We start from the raw sequence: 18,594 nt of genomic DNA, 5'->3' as shown, positions 1-18,594 counted from the left end.
GTATGGCAACGGCTTCGCCGTAGAGTTCTTGTCTCAACTCGAGAATGATCGAAGTATTCCACGAGTATGGTTACTCAGATTTTTAAGAATGTTGTGGTTAGGGGCTCTTTTGACCCTCTGACCCTCAAAGTTCAATCGTGGATTTAAGGAACTCCACATGGTTCAAAACACCCCTTGCGTAATGGCGGGCCGTGGATATATTCCAGAAGTTCACCGCTCACTCCGGTCGGAACACTAGCAGCGTACACTAGGTCTTTCTCTCAGTGAAAAACAAAAAAAAACAAAATTCCAGCCTCCAGTTTCTCCAGTTTCCAATCTCTCGTCTCTCGTGAATTCAATAAGTAGGCAGCATGTGCGTACTTCTTCTTCTCACTTCTTAGTGTGATTACTCCATCCAGGACAGGACGCAGCACAAGCTCTCGAGATAAGAACAAAGACGAGATGAACTACTCAATACCAACCCATCGGCACAGCAACAATCGCACAAGTAGAGAGTAACGGTGACAACACAATGACACAGTGACAGATACAATTCAAACAGTTGTCCTGCAGTAATAGCTCCATACACCTGTATCCGTAGTAGTATCTTGTTGTTGAACAGCATCATCATTCATCTCTTCATCATCATCCGTATATATCATGACACTTCAGGACAAGAAATGTAACAAGCGACCGGACGGGGGACAGACACCAGGCCCTTTGCTTCCAAACCGACCCAACAGAGAAATCCGTTAAACTCCATGCCCCTCCCAATTCCCACAATCATCCCATCCACATATGGTGGTAATGCCCTAAGCCATCAAGTCATACAACAATAACCCCCAAACATAGAACTCCAGTCCGAACCAAATTCGTTACAAACAAGCAACAAGCAAATGGAGAGAAAAAGGGAAAGCAAGATCAACTAGCCAAACCTAGCAATCTTCTTCCACCAACTACTCCTCGGCGTGGTACTCTGGTCCCCAAACCCAGCACCACCACCACTCTTCCTGTTCTCCCTCCCATCACTGCCGGAGCCGGATCCAGTCCGGTCCCCGCCGTGGTCTCCTCTTTCTCCCCTCTCCGCGCGAGAATCGCGGTATTCGCGAGGATCCCGGGGGTCACGGTCATCGTAATCGGCCGCCCGTTCTCCACGCTTCCGCTCCCGAGGCCGGGGAAGCTGTTCCCTGTCGTCGCGGGCGCTGTAGTACTCGCGTTGGTCTTGTTCGCGTTGACTGCGTTCGGGACGGTCTCTGGGGTCGCGATCTCTGTGGTCTTGCTCACGAGGATGGTCACGCTCGCGCTCGCGCTCGCGCTCGGCACGCTCAGGTCGTTCTTCATCTCCGCGTCTTCTCCTCCTCCGTCTCCTCTCATCATCATGCGCACTAACATATGCCCCCTCCCTTTCCCTCTCGCGCTCTCGCTCGCGCTCGGCTTCCTCAGCGGCCGCTTGAGCGGCATGATACTTCTGCTCCCTGCGAGCTCTCCTCTCCCTCCTTGCGTGCCGAGCAGCCTCTTCCTCATCTAGCTCGTGACGCATAACAGGAGGAGGCGGTGGTGGTGCACCGCCATTGGCGTGCCCGTTGGCATGGTCGTCGACAAAGGTACCTGGAGGTCTGGGCGGCGATGGAGGAGCAGGAGCGTCAGCATGGTCCTTGACCCAGGACGTGGTTCCCGAGTGTGGCCATCCATCATGTTGTCCTTGCCCATGTTTTCGAGCCTTGGATTGCTGCCTTGATGTTGGATAGACGTATTCATCTGGCGGCGCATCTCTCGGTTCGGGTCTGGCAGTGCTCTTTTCCCTCGGCCTTCGCTCCCTCCTGGCCCTGTCCATCTCATCGGCAGCAGCTTCAGCGGCAAGCTGAGCGGCCTTGGCAGCGCGGCGGGCCTCTCTCCTCCTTCGCCGTTCCTCGTCATCTTCGCGGTCGCGGTCGTGCTCACGGTCAGACTCAGGAGGCATGCGCCGACTGCTCCGGTGTCGCTCATCTTGTCTACCACCATTGACGTCACGGTGTCCGGCGTCGGCCTCGGCAGCAGCTCGTTCGGCTCGTATCCTCCTCCGCTCGGCGCGCTCAGCTTCCCTTTGGTCTTCAGCTCGGCGTTCTTCCTCTTCTCTCGCACGACGATCCTCTTCCTCTCTGGCCTTACGGGCTCTTCGTTCGGCACGACGGGCCTCCTTCTCTTCTAGCCTCCGAGCCTCTTCCTCTTCCTCCTGCTTTCTGCGCCGTTCGCGACGGGCTTCATCCTTTTGGCGACGAGCCTCTTCAGCAGAATGTACGGCGGCGCCTCTCTCGGCTGCCTCTTTCTCTGCACGGCGTGCGCGACGGGCGGCTCTGCGGGCTTCGCGATCGGCGTCGGTCTCGGGGACGAATGCGGCTGCGGGCTGTCGGCCACCTTCATCATCTGTAGTCTGATATGTGGGAACTGTTCGGCTTCGACGAGGAGGTTCGGGGCGTGGTGGCGGTTCTTGCTGTTGCTTCGAGCCAAAGACGCCAAAGAGGCTAAAGCCCGGCTTCTTGTTGGCGTTGCTGGTGCTGACGCGGCGAACCGGGGGACGAGCGGGGGGTGCAGCATCGGGCATCTCGAACATGACGTGGTCGTCTTCGGACATGTATTGCTGTTGTGACTTGTTATTAGCAACTGACTGATTCGATTGCGACGCGGCGAATGTTGGGCTGTCGCATACCTTTGCCCTGCGTCGTTCCGACTTGGTCGGGCTGAAATCGGGATCGATAGCACCTGACACAGGCGTGTTGTCGTTCAAGTCTGCGTGTTGCACAAACGAGTTAGCGACATCTTTGTCTCACAACAAACGGCAACACAAAAACTTACCCTGCTTGTTGCGCGCAGGTGCAGCAGGAGCCCCTCGCCCAAAGCCATTGGGAAGGATTCCATTCGCAAGGCCAAGGCCAACTCCGAGACCGCGGGCACCGACGCCTAAGACCTTTGCCGCCTTCGATGAGATATCATCTGGCGGAGGAGCAGGGGCAGGAGGGGTTGCGACGGCATTTGTGCTATCCGAATATCTGCGTGCGATGGGCTTGCCGTTGGGACCAAGGCGTTTCTCGCGCTGGGACATGGATCGCGACAATGGAGGGGTGCTGGTGAACACGCTAGCGAAGCGCGCTTGCATCGGAGCTGGCGCCGTCGGTGCTGGCGCTTCCTTATCTCTGGACCGTGGTGGCTTTTCGGGCGTCTCGATGTGCGCAGTCTTCCTCTTTGCGCTTGGCTCTCGCTCGACCTTGGGCCTCGATGATGGCTTCTTTCCATCCATACCCCAAGCTGTGCCTTGGCGATTTATCTTGGGCCTCTCCTTTCGAGGCGATTTTGACTCTGCCATTTCGTCGTCAATTGGCGCATCGGGCGCGAGAGGTGGGGGTGAGGGCGGCGCAGGCGGCAAGTCGAACTCGACACCTTCCGGCGAGATTCTTTTCGATCGTCTCTTTGCTCTTCGTTCGGCTGCGCGTTCGGCTGCAGAATCGACAAGTTCAGGTTCTCGGTGGTTATCGGGGTCGTTATCATGGTGATCACCATGCATGTCGCGACTGGGTCGGTAATCGTTGTCGGTCGGAAATCCGCCGGGGAAACCCCCAGGTGGTGCGCCCGACGGCGCAACAGGCGGCGGCGATGGTGGAGGGACCGATAAGTAATAGTCGTGATTGTCCTTGTCTCTGCTCTTTCTTGATGACTTGCGTCGTTCCTCCCTCTGCGCTGGCGGAGATACGGCAACTGCGACAACGGGTGAGATGGCAGGTGACGGTGGCGAGCGCACCATATATGGCGCGGGCGGGGGAGGGGGACGACCAAAGTGTGGTGGTGGCGTCGACGGTGCGGCTGGTGGGCCACCATCAGCATCAGCAGGTGTGTCGGCCCCGGCGTCAAGTGACTCGAAGACGCGCAGGCGGTCGGCAATCTTGCTCTTGCTCTTGCTCCCCGCAGCCTTCTTGGACTTGGTGGGCTTGGCGGGGTAGACCACTGGCTCAGCAGTTGGTTCAGGCGACGGTGAGACGGCCTTGGGGGTTGCATCCCATAGCCCAGGAGGAACGCCTCCAATCACACCACCAGCAGCCATGGCTGCCTCTACCATTCTGGATGACTCAGCTGCCTTATCATCTTCGGCTGACGGCTCAGGTTCCGGAGCAGGCTGCTCATTGTGGTCTTCCCATCCGCCGCCTCCTCCAAAGCCAAAGATGCCCCTTTTGGCAGCTCCCCAGAGGCTGAACCCGCCAGGCGCGGCATTGTTGTGGTTGTTGTTATCAGGCTTATCCTCCTTAGGTTGGCTGTCAACACTTTTGTCCCGTTTCGAAGACTCTCCAAGCAATTCGTCAACCTGCTCGGGAGTGAGCTGGATGTCGTCGAGTGGATCAGCCTTGGATTTGCCCTTGGTTCTGCTCGCTTTCCTTGCCTGTTTGGCTTCGGCCTCCTCCTCGGCTTGGCGGATTGCCCTCTCTGTTGCTTCCCTGAGAGCAGCTGCCTCGGGGTCTTCGTCGTTGTTTGCACCTTGACCTTCATCCGCGTCTTGCCATTCGTCTCCGGGCTGGTCTGCAGCCTCTGGCGGAACCTCCTCCGCAGCCTTCTTCGCAGCCTCTCGAGCAGCCTTCTCCTCCCGTCGCCGGTTGACATCCTTAGTAACGACATCGAGCCTCCGTCCGTCCATGAGGGTAAACCGGCGAGGCGTTTTTGCTTTCTTGTTTGTGAGGGTTTCAAGTTCGGCCTCATCCTTCGCAAGTTGTGCTTCCTCCTTCGCAATCCTAGCTTCCTCCTCTGCGATCCTCGCTTCTTCAGCAAGCCTGGCCTCCTCATCCTTCCGCGCCTGTTCCTCGGCAGCAAGACGGGCTTCTTCGTCAGCCTGCCGTTGCCTCTCCTCTTCCTCCTCTCGTTGCTTGCGTTCCTCTTCCTCTTGCTTCAGGCGTTTCCTCTCTCTGCGTTGCTTGATGATCTGCTGAAGCCTCTGTTGGTCCTTTGTTGTAAACCTTCTCGGCGAGTTTGCCTTCTTGAACCGGAGTGCCTGAAGCTCAGCCTCCTCCTCTTCAAGTTCTGCTATTTCTCTGGCAATCCTCTCTTCTTCGTCTTTCCGAGCTTGTTCTTCAGCAGCAATGCGAGCCTCCTCTTCGGCGATACGGGCTGCTTCTTCTTCTGCTCGCTGCCGCTCCTCTTCCTCTTCTTGTCGCTTGCGCGCTATCTCCTCGAATTTGCTAGCGAGGATGTCGAGCCGGCGCTGCTCTCTTGTCGTGAATCTCCGAGGCGTTTTCTCCTTCTTGAGCCTAAGTGTTTCGAGCTCCGCTGCTTCTTCATCGAGCTTTTCCTTCTCTTTTGCAACTTTCTTTTCCTCCTCTCTGCGGGCTTGCTCCTCGGCAGCAATGCGAGCCTCTTCTTCAGCGATCCGAGCTTGCTCTTCGGCCTCCCGTTGTCGACACTCCTCCTCTTCTTGAAGTCGACGCTCTTCTTCCTCTCGTTGCCTCTGCTCTTCTTCCTCTCGCAGTCTTTGCTCCTCTTCCTCACGGGCTGCTTGCTCTTCAGCCTCACGCTGAGCTTGCTCCTCCAACTCCCTCTCCCTCTCAGCCTTCCGCCTCAAGGCCTCATCCAACTCCTTTGCTTCTCGAGCATTGCGTTTCAGTTCTTCCTCCAACTCCTTGGCTTCCTTGAGTCTGCGCCTCGCTTCCTCTTTCTCGGCCTTCTTCTTCTCCTTCTCTAGCTTCTTCAGCTCCTTCTCGCTAAGTTTGGGCTCCTTGTCCTTAGACTTCTTGTCCTTGGACTTTTTCTTGTCCTCTTTCTCAGCCTTGACAACCGGCTGAGGTTCGTCATCGTCATCGGCCCAGATGTCGAGCTCCGGTTCGTCTAATGGAGGAGTTGGCGCTGGAGGTGGCGGCGGAGGTGGTGCTGGCTCATCATGAAGCGATGACTCCTTGTTGGATGATTTGCTGCTGCTCTTGGCGAAGCCGCCCCAGCCCCAGAAACTGCTGCCATAGCTGTTGCTTTCGGGTTTGCTGTCTTCCTGGTTGTATCTGTCGTCCCTGGTCTCCTCCACAGAGTCCGGCTGGATGGGGTCCGGGGTAAGGTCCTCCACTATCTCCACCGGTTCGTTGTCGGTGCCGGCATTAGCCTTCTTCTTGCGCTTGCCGGGCATGGTAGCGCCCCAGACGTCGTCTAAAGTAGGCTCCTCGATGCTGTATGGCTTTTGTGAACTGTCTTTGGACCGCTTTCTGTGTCTACGGTTGTCGTCACGGTCACTGTCGGTTTCCCAAGATCCGAAGAAGCCACCGGTACGGTGAGGAGGGCTTGGCGGTGATTGCCGAGCTGAGTCAGCTAGTGGATCGCCCGATTTGTTTAGCCCCATGAGGACATCCATGGCGTTTTTGCCCTTCTTCTTATCCTTGTTCGAGTAATTTGCCCATTCGTCCGAGATGGCGCTTTTCTTCTTCTTGTCCTGATAGTCGTCATCCCAGACATCAGGCGGGTCTGGTGCAGGTGAAGCCAGCGGCTTGCTGTCCTCATCCAAATCACCTCTCCTCTTCTTTTTGTCCTTCTTTGGGTCACTAGGCAAGCTCCAGATGCTGTCTTTCGCTTTCTTCCGTTTTGAGTCGGGCTCGGGTTCTGGCTCGGTTTTTCGACTTGACCTGGACTCCTTTTTTGACTTGACTTCAGGTTCAATGCCCTTCTTCTTCTTCTTGTCCTTGTCTCTCTTGGAGTAGCCCCATCCGTCGTCTGATAGTCTGTCTTCGCGATCCGACACAGCAGCGGGTTCAGGTTGTGCTTCCGGCTCGGGTTCCGCATCAAACTCGGGCTCTGGGTCCTCCAGCTCAGAGATGACCTCTTCCACTGGCTCAGGGACATACGGCTCAGGAGATGACACACGTTCGGCGTGCCCCTTCTTGTCCCTCTTGTTCTTCTTCGATGTTGAACCACTCCAGAAGTCGTATTCATCCTCCTTGTCGTACTTTGATGATTTGGATCTCTTTGGGGGTTCAGGAGGCGGTGGTGGCGGTGGTGGTTCGGGCTCACTGGTTTTTCCCTTCTTCTTTCTCTTGTCCTTTTTTGAGATGGGATAATCCCAAGGGTCGTCCTCTTCCTTCTCCGGTTCCGGCTCTGGTTCTGGTTGGACCGGCTCAGGCTCCGGTTCTGGCTCTTCAAGAGGTGGAGGCATGGGAGATGTTTGCCTGATCTTCTTCTTATCCGTCTTGTGAAGAAAAGAGGAAAACCAGCCGCCGGGGTGCTCGTCCTCCTCATCTGATTCAGGGAATTGGGGCGGCCCAGAAACTGGCTCGGGCTCCGGGTCCGGTTCAGCTACCGGTTCAAGTTCGACTGGCGGTGGCGGTGGTGGTTCAGGCTCCGTCTGTCCCCTTCTCCCCTTCTTGGTCTTCTTGATCGGGACATCATCCCACGGAAAAGTCTCGGCTGGTTCTACCGGAGGAGGCGGCGGCGGTGGTGGTGGCGGCGGTGGTGGTGGCGGCGGTGCCGGTTCTTCTGAAAGTCCAGCTCTCTTGCTCTTCCTCTTGTCCTTCTTGACCGTCTTACTGTAGTTGCCCCAGAAATCGTCCTCCTCCACTGGCAAATCGGTCTCAACTTTGGACTCTTCTATGGGCTTCGGTTCCGGATCTGGGTCCCTGGGAGGTTCGTCAGCAACATCGTACTTACCTTTCTTCTTTTTGTTCTTCACGGGGCTCGGTGGAGCTGGGGGCTCGTCCCACCAAGCCTTTTTCGTTGGCGGTTTGTAGGGCAAGATTGGCTCCAGCTTTTCATCGTCTTCTGGCTCAATCTCAGGTTCGGGTTCGGGAATGGGAGATGATCGTGTTGCCGGTAACAGTTCCGGATCGGCCTTCCGTGTCCTAACCATAGGCTCTTCGGCGGCGCCGACCCTCGCCTTATTCTTCTTGGCGCCGAAGACTTCCCAGGGATCTGGATTCGCTTTCTTGAGCGTGGGTGCGAATGGTGCGAGCCTTGAGGATGATTGTCCCAACCGAGTCGAGCTTTTCTCATTCTTCTTCACAGCAGGAAAGCTTTCGAAAAAGTCATCCTCAGGCTCGAGCTCAGTGGTTTTTGTTAGCTCCGGCTTTGGCTCTATTTTCGGTTCCACTCCTGGCTCTTGCCATGCATCTGGTTCCACATCCCATGCGCTAGTGTTGTTCTTTGACTTTTTGCTTTTCTTGGTGGAAACCACGAAGCCGTCATCGTGATCATCTTTGCGCTCATCCTTCTTTACCCCCTTGGCATACATGTTGTCGACCCGGTACTTCTCATCGTCCTTGTCTTGTTTCTTCTCGTTTGCCGAGTACTTTTCATTAATGCCGTTTTGCTTGTCGTCCTTGTCGTCCTTGGTGTCCTTTTGACGGCGCGCTTTCTCATCACGATCTTGTCCCTTTTCGTCCAGGTCGCGTTTTTTCTCCGACTTTGGCTCAGTTACAGCAGGTTCCTCCTTTGTCTCTTCAGCGGCATCAAAAGAGCCTGGGAAGGTTTTGGTGTTCTTGGACTTTGACCACGGGTTGCTTTCAAGCTCGTCTTCATGCTTCACCTGCGTCTTCGGCTGCTCCTTGTGGCTGCTCGCTCCCCATTTGAGACCGCCGCCCCAAAGAGCGCTCCAGGGAAATCCGGCAGGTTTGCTATCTGATAACGTTCGCTCCCCGGAAGATTTGGTCTCTTCAATCCTGCTGTTACCTGAAGACCGGTTGTCGATGGACGCGTTGTCTGTAGAGACGCGATTGGCGTTTATTGAGGTTGCAGTGTTGAGTTTGACCTCATCAAGGCCATTGGATTTGTCCGAGTTGCCATGACTCTTCGCCTTGTCATCCAATGACCGCGGGGTAGGCTTATCTTCGGTGACAGAACCAATAACATCGCCTCGCTTTGCTTTTTGCCTTATCTTGCTGGTTGCTTGATTCCAGTCTTCGTCGAGCGGCGATTGATTTGCATTTTCTGCCTTCTTCTCTTCGTCATCATTCTTTTTGTCATCATCGTCGACGGCTTCTTTCTTGAGCTTGTCGTCCTTTTTATCACCGTCGCCTTTGTCTCCATCATTGCCGGACTTGCCTGGACCTCCTCCAGGACCGTTGCTGGCATCGCCGCCATTGGATTTGCCGTCGTCACCATCATCGGCGCCTTCCTTTTGCGAACCTTCACCACCATCATTATTTGTCTGCTTGGGCTGCTGTGCACCGCCACCACCACCTCCTCCGGCCTTCTTTTTCTGTTTACTCTTCTTTCCAACTTGTCGAAAATTGTCATCCTCGTCGGGGTCAAGCCAAGGCCATGGACTCGAGTCGGGATATGAACCATCGTCTTTATCAAGCCGCTTCGGATCGGGTCGAGATATTGTCGCAGCCGGTCGGGGGATACTGCTGGAGACAGGTCTAGGGAGGTTGCTCCGGGAGGGCTGTGACTTTTGCGCCCGCTGAGCGGCTGCAGTCGGGTCGCGGGGAGTATAAGAAGACCATCCCAAGTCCTCTTCTTGTGGGGCATACAATGATGATGGGAGGCGGGATCGTCTTGACATTCCGTCGAGCGTGGTGACTGGATGGGAACGTGAGGGAGACGTTACAGCTCGCTGTGATGCGCCCGGTTAGCATATATAAACCAGAGTTCGGACGAGCTAATGACCAGACCAGACGATCTGGTGACTTTCCAGATCGAGCGGGCCGACATGGGTCAAGCATCCCCACCACGCAACGTGCGGGCGGAGGTGCCAGTGGAGTTTTGGAGCACCCCAGGCCCCCATTTTCCACTTGCCACCATGGAAGTCCGAAGCACGCCAGTGTTTTAGAGGCGATCCCCTGGGGCAGTTCCACAAAGGCAGAGACGAGAACAGCCAAGGTTGGGACGAAAGTTGAAGGTATATAAAACTCACTGTTCTTGGACCACGTAACTCTACCCAGCGTTGCGCAACTATGTTCAACCTCGACTTTATCACATCGCTCCTCACAGTCTCTTCCAATTCTTTATTCCACCCATACCGCCATGTTGGCCCTGCCGGACAAGGCCCCGTACCCGACTCATATGTGTTGCATATTGCCCAGCTCTCGCGGAATGTCGAAACTTGAGCGGCGGCCATATCGGCAGTTGGGCCTACTGATCTGGATCGTTGAGAAAACTACCAATTCATGAGGCGTTTTGGTGGATGCGCGGAGGCCAATGTCGAGTAGAGAAGTTGGATAGTGACGGCGAGAGTTGTTAGGTGAGGTTCGAAGAAGGCGCGTAAAGAGGCTACTCTCCGGAGAGAAAATCACCATCGGCTCGTTCTCCAAGTAGCTCGAAGAAACAAACAACCAGTCAAACAGAATCTGGTATAGTATTCTGATAGACGGACATCTGTTTCTTGGGATTCCGGTTCTCTCGTTCAGTCTCTCCACCCACTTCCCCTTTGACTTGCACAAACTTTTTTTTTTTCCTTACTGGAATGAGGTTCGTCGCCTGGCTGTAATTGGCGTTGCAAAATGAGCCAATGGTCCGCTCGGATCGTGAAGAGAAGACGGGTTGGACGAGGGAAGATGCGTCTTTCTGGTTATGCTGTGCGACCACACCGCAGTTAATCTTATTCTCGGATTGCCTCCTACGCTGGCGCAGCTGGGAGTCAAGGGAGGCAAAGAAGCCGTGCTGAACAGCTTGATGGTTGAGGGGCGATCGCCAAACAGAGGCCGACAGTCGGCAAGACAAGACCGTCAAGTAGTCATGCAGGACAACAAGTACACTGAGGTACCATTTGCTCCTGTAAGGCGCAGAGGTAACACAGTCGCGGTGAGGGACGCGACGATATACGAATGTAGTGGTGTTGGCCTTGGTTCTCTTCTGTGTCGCTCTCCAGCTTCTGAACACACCGTTGAAGTGGCAAGAGAACACAACTCTTTTCGGCTTCGAAGCTACAATCTGCGGGGATACTCGTTCGAATCCAACCCAGCTCCAATTGACCCCCTCCCCCGGCTCGGCTATGATGAAGAGAAGGCAGGTCGATAAGCGCGGCCGAGTCACGAAGTTGGCAGCAAGGTGGGCCAGCAGAGGCTCTGTCTGGCACTGTCAGTCTGGAGGTGCGGTTTACCCCTGTTGACACCATCATGGCACCAATGCTTTCCTGTTTCACCAGGTGAAAATGGTGTATCCGGCTGTGTTTGTTGGATGGCTGGGGAGAAGCATTATTGGCTGTTGTATCTGGAGGGGTGCTTTTGGTTCCAGTCAAGTTGAAGGGCGGGATGATCCAGTTGATCCAGGCTGATGACAGCCCACCGTTTCAACTTGTCCATTTTCTCATTTTCTTGCCGAGCTTTCCCCTCAACATTTTGATAAGTATTTTACCTTGAAGTTGGCGAAGAAAAGATAAGCTTGTAGTTTCCCCGCCCAGGCAGACCAGTCGCCCACTGAATCGGACCCTACCTGCATCACGCCCGATTGTTGGACGCTACTTGATGCAGCCCGAGGCCGGTCGCGGCAGCCTCTTGCTACCTGCTGACCTGCTGGTGCACACCATTGCCTCAAGTCGGATAGCCAATGGGCTTCGGTCTAGGTGAGAAATTGGCTTTGAGGAGGTGGAAAAAAAGGCATTGACTCGACGACCCCTCCCTATCGCTGTGTGCCTATCGCGCCGTGGGCGGCTCCGCGACTTCTTGCTTGTAGGTTCCATCTGGTGTTGGCTGGAGCCGCTAACTTTTAGGGCCAGTGTTAGTGCTGGTGGGTCTATCATCCCAGAACTGCCCGTCATTTCGAGACAAGCCATGTGTGCTAGGGATGGCGTCATGATCCCGGAACAGACGATATAAAGAGCTTTGCTCTTCGCTGTGGAATGAGAGTTTGAATTGACGGTCCCTGGGCCTTCCTCTACGGCAAAGGTGCAATTGGAGTCATGTCGAAATTGGCCTTTGCAGTTTGCAGTTTGCAGCACGCATCATGCGAGCCATGCGGCAGTGACAGCGCCTACCCGTACCCAACTACTGCACATGGCCGAGCAGCGACAGCGAGTGGTGTTTGCGAGGGACAAGAGTGGCTGCTTTGACGGGTAGCGCAGGAAGCTATTCCTGACCTGGTAGCCACTGGGCCCGCGAGATAGTTGGGCTGCATCAGAACGCTGCGCGACATCTTGCGGCGGGCTCCATCTTGATAACGGCCCTGTGGCCGTGGAGGGGAGGAACGATGATGGAGGAGTCGAATGCGAATATTCCCTGTTCTCGGGTAACTCAGGAGTCGTTCGTCCTGTTGTTTGCTCGGATGAACTGGCATGTTTCCGACAGACCCTCTTCGGCGCAATTCGACGGCATGTTTCAGCGGGAACCTGAAGCCGTCAACAAGTCTGCGTCATGAGTGGTGGATAGCGAGAGGGATCGAGGGACTTTTGGGTTCATGGGATGCGGGGAAGATACTTCGATGTCCCTTGCTGCTGTCTCCGCCTTGTCGACAGCGGTCCACTGCATGCAGAAGGCCTTGAGCTTCAGCGGGTTTGGCGGGATTGGATCATGGGGCTCACCGCCAAAACTTTTCCCGTCCTTGTTCTGGAATCGAGCGTCAAATGAACGCTTGTTTGGCCTGCAGTTGGTCGACCAACCCGAGGAGGCGAAGAGTTGTGTCTGGGATACTCATTGCAAAGTTGCAATTTCTGGATCTAAACTCATGGAATTGGGTGCGGGAGGGTGGTCGTGTTGTTTGTGCTCAGTTGAGTAGAGGTATGTCTGAAATGGAGAGTTGGTGTCTGAGAAGTCAAGAGACAAAGAAGTGGAAGCTTTCAAGCGGCGAAAATGGAAGCTCACAATGAGAGAGGGAAAAGCAAAGCCCTGAATTAGGGCTTCAGGTCTGTGAAGCTCCTTCCTTGCGAGCAGGAGGACAACTTCAGTTGCACTTGCAGTTTCGCAAACAGATTTGATGTTGCGGTCCGACCTCGCTCTTCACTTTTCTTGGAGGTCTCGTCGTTCTCAGCAAACGGACACCATAGACTAAAGTATGGATGCCGTCATGAACAATCAGGAACCTCGGCACGGCCCGTAAGCTACCCGGAGCTTGGACCCCGAACACCGTTCATCTTCCGGGTCCGACAAACCAAGACACCGGATGACTTTCCGGCCGACTCCGGGCCCTGATTGGAGCCACAGACACCCCCAAGATAAGATAGTGCGTTAACACGTCAACCAGCCTTTAACCAGGTCCAAGTGTTAGTTCCTTCACAGTCCAATTTAACAACCACCTCATGCATCAGCGTGAACCACACAGCATTAAATCACCAATGATGCGATGATGGCGCAGCAACAACAGCTGACTGAGCTCCGTACCAGAATAGCAAATCAAGACACGATTTGAGGCTTTCTAGCTACCGGTTGGGCAATATAGGCGCTGTCTACTACATACTCGCTTGTCCCGCCCCTCCTACATCTCAAACGATCCGACATCAAAACGTCCACTTCAGCCGCTAAAATTGGGTCGCGATGGCTGCCTATTCGTGAGCTGTGCTTATGTTTCGGACTGGCTGCCAAGATTAAAACAGAGCACATCGGTCTTTTGTTTGGGTTTCCTATCGTTTGCTTACCTATACAAAGCATCTCAACTCTCATATACAGTCACAGATTTTTGGTGATCAGTTCGTGATACACGCTTTGTCGGCATCGCTGATCAGGCATCGCCCACACTCCTACCTGTTTACAACCCAAAGCACCCTCCGGTTGTCCAGTCGACCCAGCCAGCCCAGCTCAACAGCCTGATATCAACCTCTTGTCTTTGAGACATCCTCCATTGAAATTGACGTAAAGCGGAAGCTTTCATCAACCTATTGGTACTGCAGTCACCCTGGCATCGACGTCCGGCCCCGTTCACTGTTCACCTCCTCCGGTCGGGTCTCCGCATCGGCCTCCGTGTCCTGTACGGACTTGGCACTCTCATCACCACAGCAGCCTACCACCGCTTCCTCAACCATCAACCATCAACAACAATCACCAAACCAACCCTCAACACCAACCAACACCCAACAGTAAACAACAAAATGTCCCACCCCCTCAAAATAACAACCCGCATCCCCCTCCCCCCACCCACCCCACCCTCCACCCTCCTCTCCGCCCTCCACGCGTACACCCCCCTCATAACCGCCAACCCCTACCTAAAATCCTACATCTCCCTTCCCCTCCCCTGTGGCTCCTCTTCCTCTTCCTCCCCCTCCCCCTCCCCCTCTGATTATCCCCACCCCATTCCCCCTTCCCTCACCGACGACCCCCAATTTTTCCAACCCTCCGGTCCCGACGGTTACAACCCGGCCTCCTACCTCATCACCGACTCCGTGCCCCTTCTCCCGCTTCCCGACTGGCTAGGCGGTGGTTCTCTCTTGGGGAGTAAAGAAGTCTCGGTACCTTGTACCTTCCAGAGTTTCGGGTACGGAGTTCGTTGTAAGGCGGTTGCGGCAGCTGGGGCGGGGGCGGTAGTGGTGAGGAGTAGCTATGAGGTGAGACATCGGTATCGGCCTAAGCATAGTCCACAAACACAAGCAGCACAAGCAGAAGCACAGAGCAGTGGTGGGCAGCAACCAGGGAAAGAAGGGCAGCAGGATAGGGAAGAAGTAGGGCTGGGACTAGGTCAAGGTCTAAGAGCCGGCCTCCGAAAAGGCGGCCCCGACGACCTTGCGAACAACCCCAACCCCAACAGCAAATCCAAACCCCCAGGAACAAAACTAATCAACAAAGCAACCGGCACGAGCATCGAAAACTACGAGTACGAACTAGTCGAGATCGCCACAATCGAGTGTCCGGCCATCGTGCGCCCCTTCGTCAAGGCCAAGTTCGAAAAGGGTCACCAGGAGGTTCTGCAGCGGGTGGTGGATCAGGTGGTGGCGGATTGGATGGAGGAGTTGAGGTCGTCCAAGGGGTCTGGGGCGGCGTCGGGGACGGGGAGGGGGAGGACTTTGTTGCAGGAGATACAGCAGAGTTAGATGGGTGGATGGGTGGATGGGTGAGAGGGATGGTGATGGTGATATAGTGCTGGTATCAGCGCTGATGTGCCATGGTATGGGCGGGTTTGTGACCAGTCATGACATTCGGGGCGGTAGTCATTGCATAACTTGGGGCGAGGTCTCAGAATAAGACTACTTTTAGGGAACAAGGAAGTGAATACGGGTTTACCAGTCGTATTGTCTATGAACTTGATCTATCAGCACGAATGATGAATTCAACTAATGGAGGGCGCCTATAAAGCTCTTCATATTAATGTCTGCAAAGGTATGGGTATTGTAGTTGGTTTATTCGACAACTCTATATGAACAACGAGGAGTATATCTTGATAGTGTGGCATTGGTTTGGCCGCATCAGACAATCTCTCCTATGTTCGCTCAACATCCGCGCATGCAACCGCTACCGCCTAGGTCTCATAGCCAAGAATAAACCCAAAATAATAAAAGAGGAATTGTGAAAACGCTGGGAATAAGAGTATCAAAACAGACAAGTGTATGTATAAGACAAAGATAACCACACCGCGCAGCACCGTACAAGCTCATCTCACCCAAACAATGATTGAACTTCAGCGGCAAAAAGAATATACCTCCCAACGCCCTCTCTGTCCCTAAAGGGTTATCACTTGAAAACTTGCGAAGCTTTGCCTAAAACTAACGGCCGCCGTAGTCACTCGCATAACCCAACTCCCCATACCCTTCTTGCATGCTTCCGGGCCCGAACCCTGTCCCTGGACCACTAACATAGCCTCCCTCCTCAACATCATCGTAGTCGCTAGCTTCATAATTACTTGCCAAATCCTCTTCTAAGCCTGCTCCATCACCCATGGCAGCAGGCCCAGCGGGCAGGAGGGCCAGGGCAGGATACTGTGCCAACAGCGCCTGTGGAAGCACAAAGGGGTCCATCTGGAAGTCGCCATTGGGGTCCATACCGGGCGACATCATCATACCGCCCTGGTGTTGCATCATGCCTTGGGCTGCATTCTGCATTGCCTCAGCATACTGACGTTGCCGTTCGCGGTTCTCGGCTTCCAGAAGAGGTCTGATACATATTCTTCCTGCCTCCGACCGGAAATGGCGACCCAGAGCATCCGCCCGCGCAAATCTTCGGCCGCAGCCCCACTGTTGACCAACAACAGGAAGTTCACCCTTACATATGAACTTCTTCTCGCCCGAGTGTAAACCTTCGTGACGCTTGCGATCGTGCTGGCGCGCGAAAGCCTTATCGCAGACGGTACATTTGAAGGGCCTCTCATCGGTGTGTGTACGCAAGTGGGAGCGCAGGTTGTACGCCCTGGTAAAGCGCTTGGGACATACTTTGCATTGGAAAGTAGCGGGGTGCTTCTGAGCCCTTCTCGGGCCACCCCCATTCTCCCCAGAGCCATTGTAGTTGGGGTCGGCAAGACGAAGTGCTATCACGTTGTTGGGTACTGACGACGTGGACTGGCGTCTCCTACTATTAATAGAGCCGGCTCCGGAACGGTCCATGGGCGAAAGTGAACGCGCGTTTGACGGTCTGAGGTCCGCAGCCGAGCTCGGCGAAAGGCCTCCCGAAGGAGAAGGAGACCGGTAACCGCCATTGTTGAAAGGGTCCGTGACCGCTCGTGGTCGCATCCGCCCTCGAGCTAGCACCAAATCGTTAGCTAATGTCCCGTTTTCCATCGCATTATCTCTAGGCTACGTACCTCTGTTTGGTAGGGCTAGTGAATTATTGTCCAGGTTGTTGGGCTGATCAAGCCCGTTCTTAGTGGGCGCTGGAGCGAAATCGATGTTGATCGCCGGAGGAGCTGGCATGCTCTGCTGGGCCTGCATACCAGATGGGTCGTCCAGTGACAGTTGCGGGAAAGCCTCCTGTTGCGGCTGCATGTATGTCGCTGGCGGACCAAAACTGTTTGCTGGTGTGTGTAGCATAAAATGGCTAGGATGGTTCGGATCGTTCTCGTCCGGTGATTGCTGGGGAGGGATACGAGGGGAGACCGCCGGACTATGTGACGGACTCCTGCCGATGTGGTCGTCCGACAGACTAAAGTTGCTGATCCCGTTCAACTGATTGTACAGGGCATCGGCCTGCGGCCCTTGAAGAGGCGAGTGGTTGTTCTCAATCGGGTCGAAGCTATCCAATCCGCCAAGGTTGGGCGAATGGGCTACCGAGGAGACATCACTAAGCTCCGAGGCTGAGCGTCGGTGACCCTGAAACTGAGGCATATGGCTCCAGTCCTGCCCTGGAAGAAGAGCAGCCTCTGGACCCAGAGACGCATTGCGCGAATGCCTTCCTGCTGTCATGGGGAAACGGCCCTGGGCAAAGGCCGGAGAGTTCATCTCGGGACTGAGCAGATGAGGCGGCTCCGGGCTGTGAGAGCCTTGGGCCATCATGTTTGGATCAGAATTGTTGAGGGACTGGTTATCGGTTATGAAGAGCGATCCGTTGAACTGGCCCGCGGTCGTGGTCGTGGGGAAAAGGCTGTAGTCGGCGTCGCCAAAGTTTGACGCCATGAGATTCGGAGAATAGGCGGGTTGCGACAGACCACCGAACGAGTTGTCCTGATTTTCTAATTGGCTTGTATAACCTTGGTTGAAATCCAAACCAGGCTGAGAGAAGGGCGAATGTTGCTGGAACGGGTTCGGGCCGCCGTAGGAGAATTCAGGTTGGAAAGGCTGTGAGGCAGAGGGATCGATAAGGCCGAGTCCCAAACCGGTGTTGACGCCATCGTTCGAATTGGGAAAGGGAGCCGGAGACGGCGAGTGGTTCCTTATATGAGACTGTTGCTGTTGATCGTGGACCTGTCCTCCGTCGGTGGACGCGGCCGAAAGCGATCGCCCACGGGCGTCGGTATAGTGTTGGTCCATGGGGATCGCGTGGTAGCCGCCGGCAAGCGGACGGGATGGAGAGTGTGTGGTGTTTCTGTCTTTAGAAGCGCTGCGAGTTGCGAGGCAGTTTCCCTCGAGTCAGCCTTCCGGGACAGTGGCAGTGCGCTAGGTGCGTGGGTGCGTTGGGGCTGTGCTTACAAGCTTGCGACACCAGAGAACACCGGGTCAACCAGTCAGTGATGGGACTGACACCGGCAATAATAGCTTCGTGAGCAGTGCGGGATCGGGCGATTAGGACCAAATGATGGAATCCGGAGCCTATTTCCGGGCTCAAGTGCTGGGCTGTGGAAGGTCCAAACTGAAAGCTACACTGGATGTGCAGTGTTGGGACTTGGTTGATTGAGATACCTCTAGGGTGATCGGGATGACGAAAGAGTAGGTACAGTTGCCGTGTTAAGCGCCTGTGTGCCTAGGACTGTGATTGTGAGGAAGTCGGGTTTGAGTGGTTGCGTGGAGGACTGGACTGGTTAACTGGAGTGGACTGGACCCTTTGACCCGACGACGAAAGGGGATCACAAGTTTGTTGCGTTTGGAGGACGAATAGTGTATGATCCCAGTTAGCCGAATGATGAGTGAATGGATGCTCGGGGATGCGATGGATGTTATGTTTGTATGAATGTCGTTGTGGGTCCGTCCTCTGCTTCGTTTGCCCCGACGACAACCGTGACTTGGACTCGGGAAGAGTCGAGATTGAAGGGGAAATCGGGAATGGAAGGTTGTAAGCTTTGCTGCTTCCTTCTCGGCTTCCACTTCAGGCACGAAACCACAACCGCGGGGTCGTACGCTGGTCAGGGCAGGGCATGGCAGGGCATGGCAGGGACAAGTTGGGGTGATTGGGGTTCAGACGCTGTCAATTC

At 55.0% G+C, this 18,594-nt stretch overlaps 4 protein-coding genes across 4 annotated transcripts; 2 read left to right on the top strand and 2 right to left on the bottom strand.

Annotated features, from left to right (window-relative positions):
• Positions 1 to 904: 904 nt before the first annotated feature.
• B0H65DRAFT_445252 (uncharacterized protein) lies at positions 905 to 9,466 on the bottom strand (the record flags this gene model as incomplete). Its single annotated transcript, XM_062825732.1, has 2 exons — positions 905 to 2,745; positions 2,812 to 9,466. The coding sequence occupies 2 exons, from the start codon at positions 9,464 to 9,466 to the stop codon at positions 905 to 907; spliced, it is 8,496 nt and encodes a 2,831-aa protein (XP_062678373.1).
• Positions 9,467 to 10,473: 1,007 nt separating this feature from the next.
• Positions 10,474 to 11,011, top strand: B0H65DRAFT_445251 (uncharacterized protein; the record flags this gene model as incomplete). Its single annotated transcript, XM_062825731.1, has 2 exons — positions 10,474 to 10,690; positions 10,734 to 11,011. The coding sequence occupies 2 exons, from the start codon at positions 10,474 to 10,476 to the stop codon at positions 11,009 to 11,011; spliced, it is 495 nt and encodes a 164-aa protein (XP_062678372.1).
• Positions 11,012 to 13,918: 2,907 nt separating this feature from the next.
• Positions 13,919 to 15,188, top strand: B0H65DRAFT_580013 (uncharacterized protein; the record flags this gene model as incomplete). Its single annotated transcript, XM_062830784.1, has 1 exon — positions 13,919 to 15,188. The coding sequence occupies one exon, from the start codon at positions 13,919 to 13,921 to the stop codon at positions 14,852 to 14,854; it is 936 nt and encodes a 311-aa protein (XP_062678371.1). The 3' UTR covers positions 14,855 to 15,188.
• Positions 15,189 to 15,523: 335 nt separating this feature from the next.
• Positions 15,524 to 17,716, bottom strand: B0H65DRAFT_551756 (uncharacterized protein; the record flags this gene model as incomplete). The annotated part of the gene is made up of 2 exons (XM_062829842.1): positions 15,524 to 16,494; positions 16,555 to 17,716. The coding sequence occupies 2 exons, from the start codon at positions 17,714 to 17,716 to the stop codon at positions 15,524 to 15,526; spliced, it is 2,133 nt and encodes a 710-aa protein (XP_062678370.1).
• Positions 17,717 to 18,594: the final 878 nt, after the last annotated feature.

Source organism: Neurospora tetraspora (assembly GCF_033439725.1).
Source record: "Neurospora tetraspora strain CBS 560.94 chromosome Unknown B0H65scaffold_7, whole genome shotgun sequence".
NCBI lineage: Eukaryota > Fungi > Ascomycota > Sordariomycetes > Sordariales > Sordariaceae > Neurospora > Neurospora tetraspora.
Note: the sequence above shows the minus strand (reverse complement) of the source record. Positions and strands in the feature narration are given on the sequence as shown.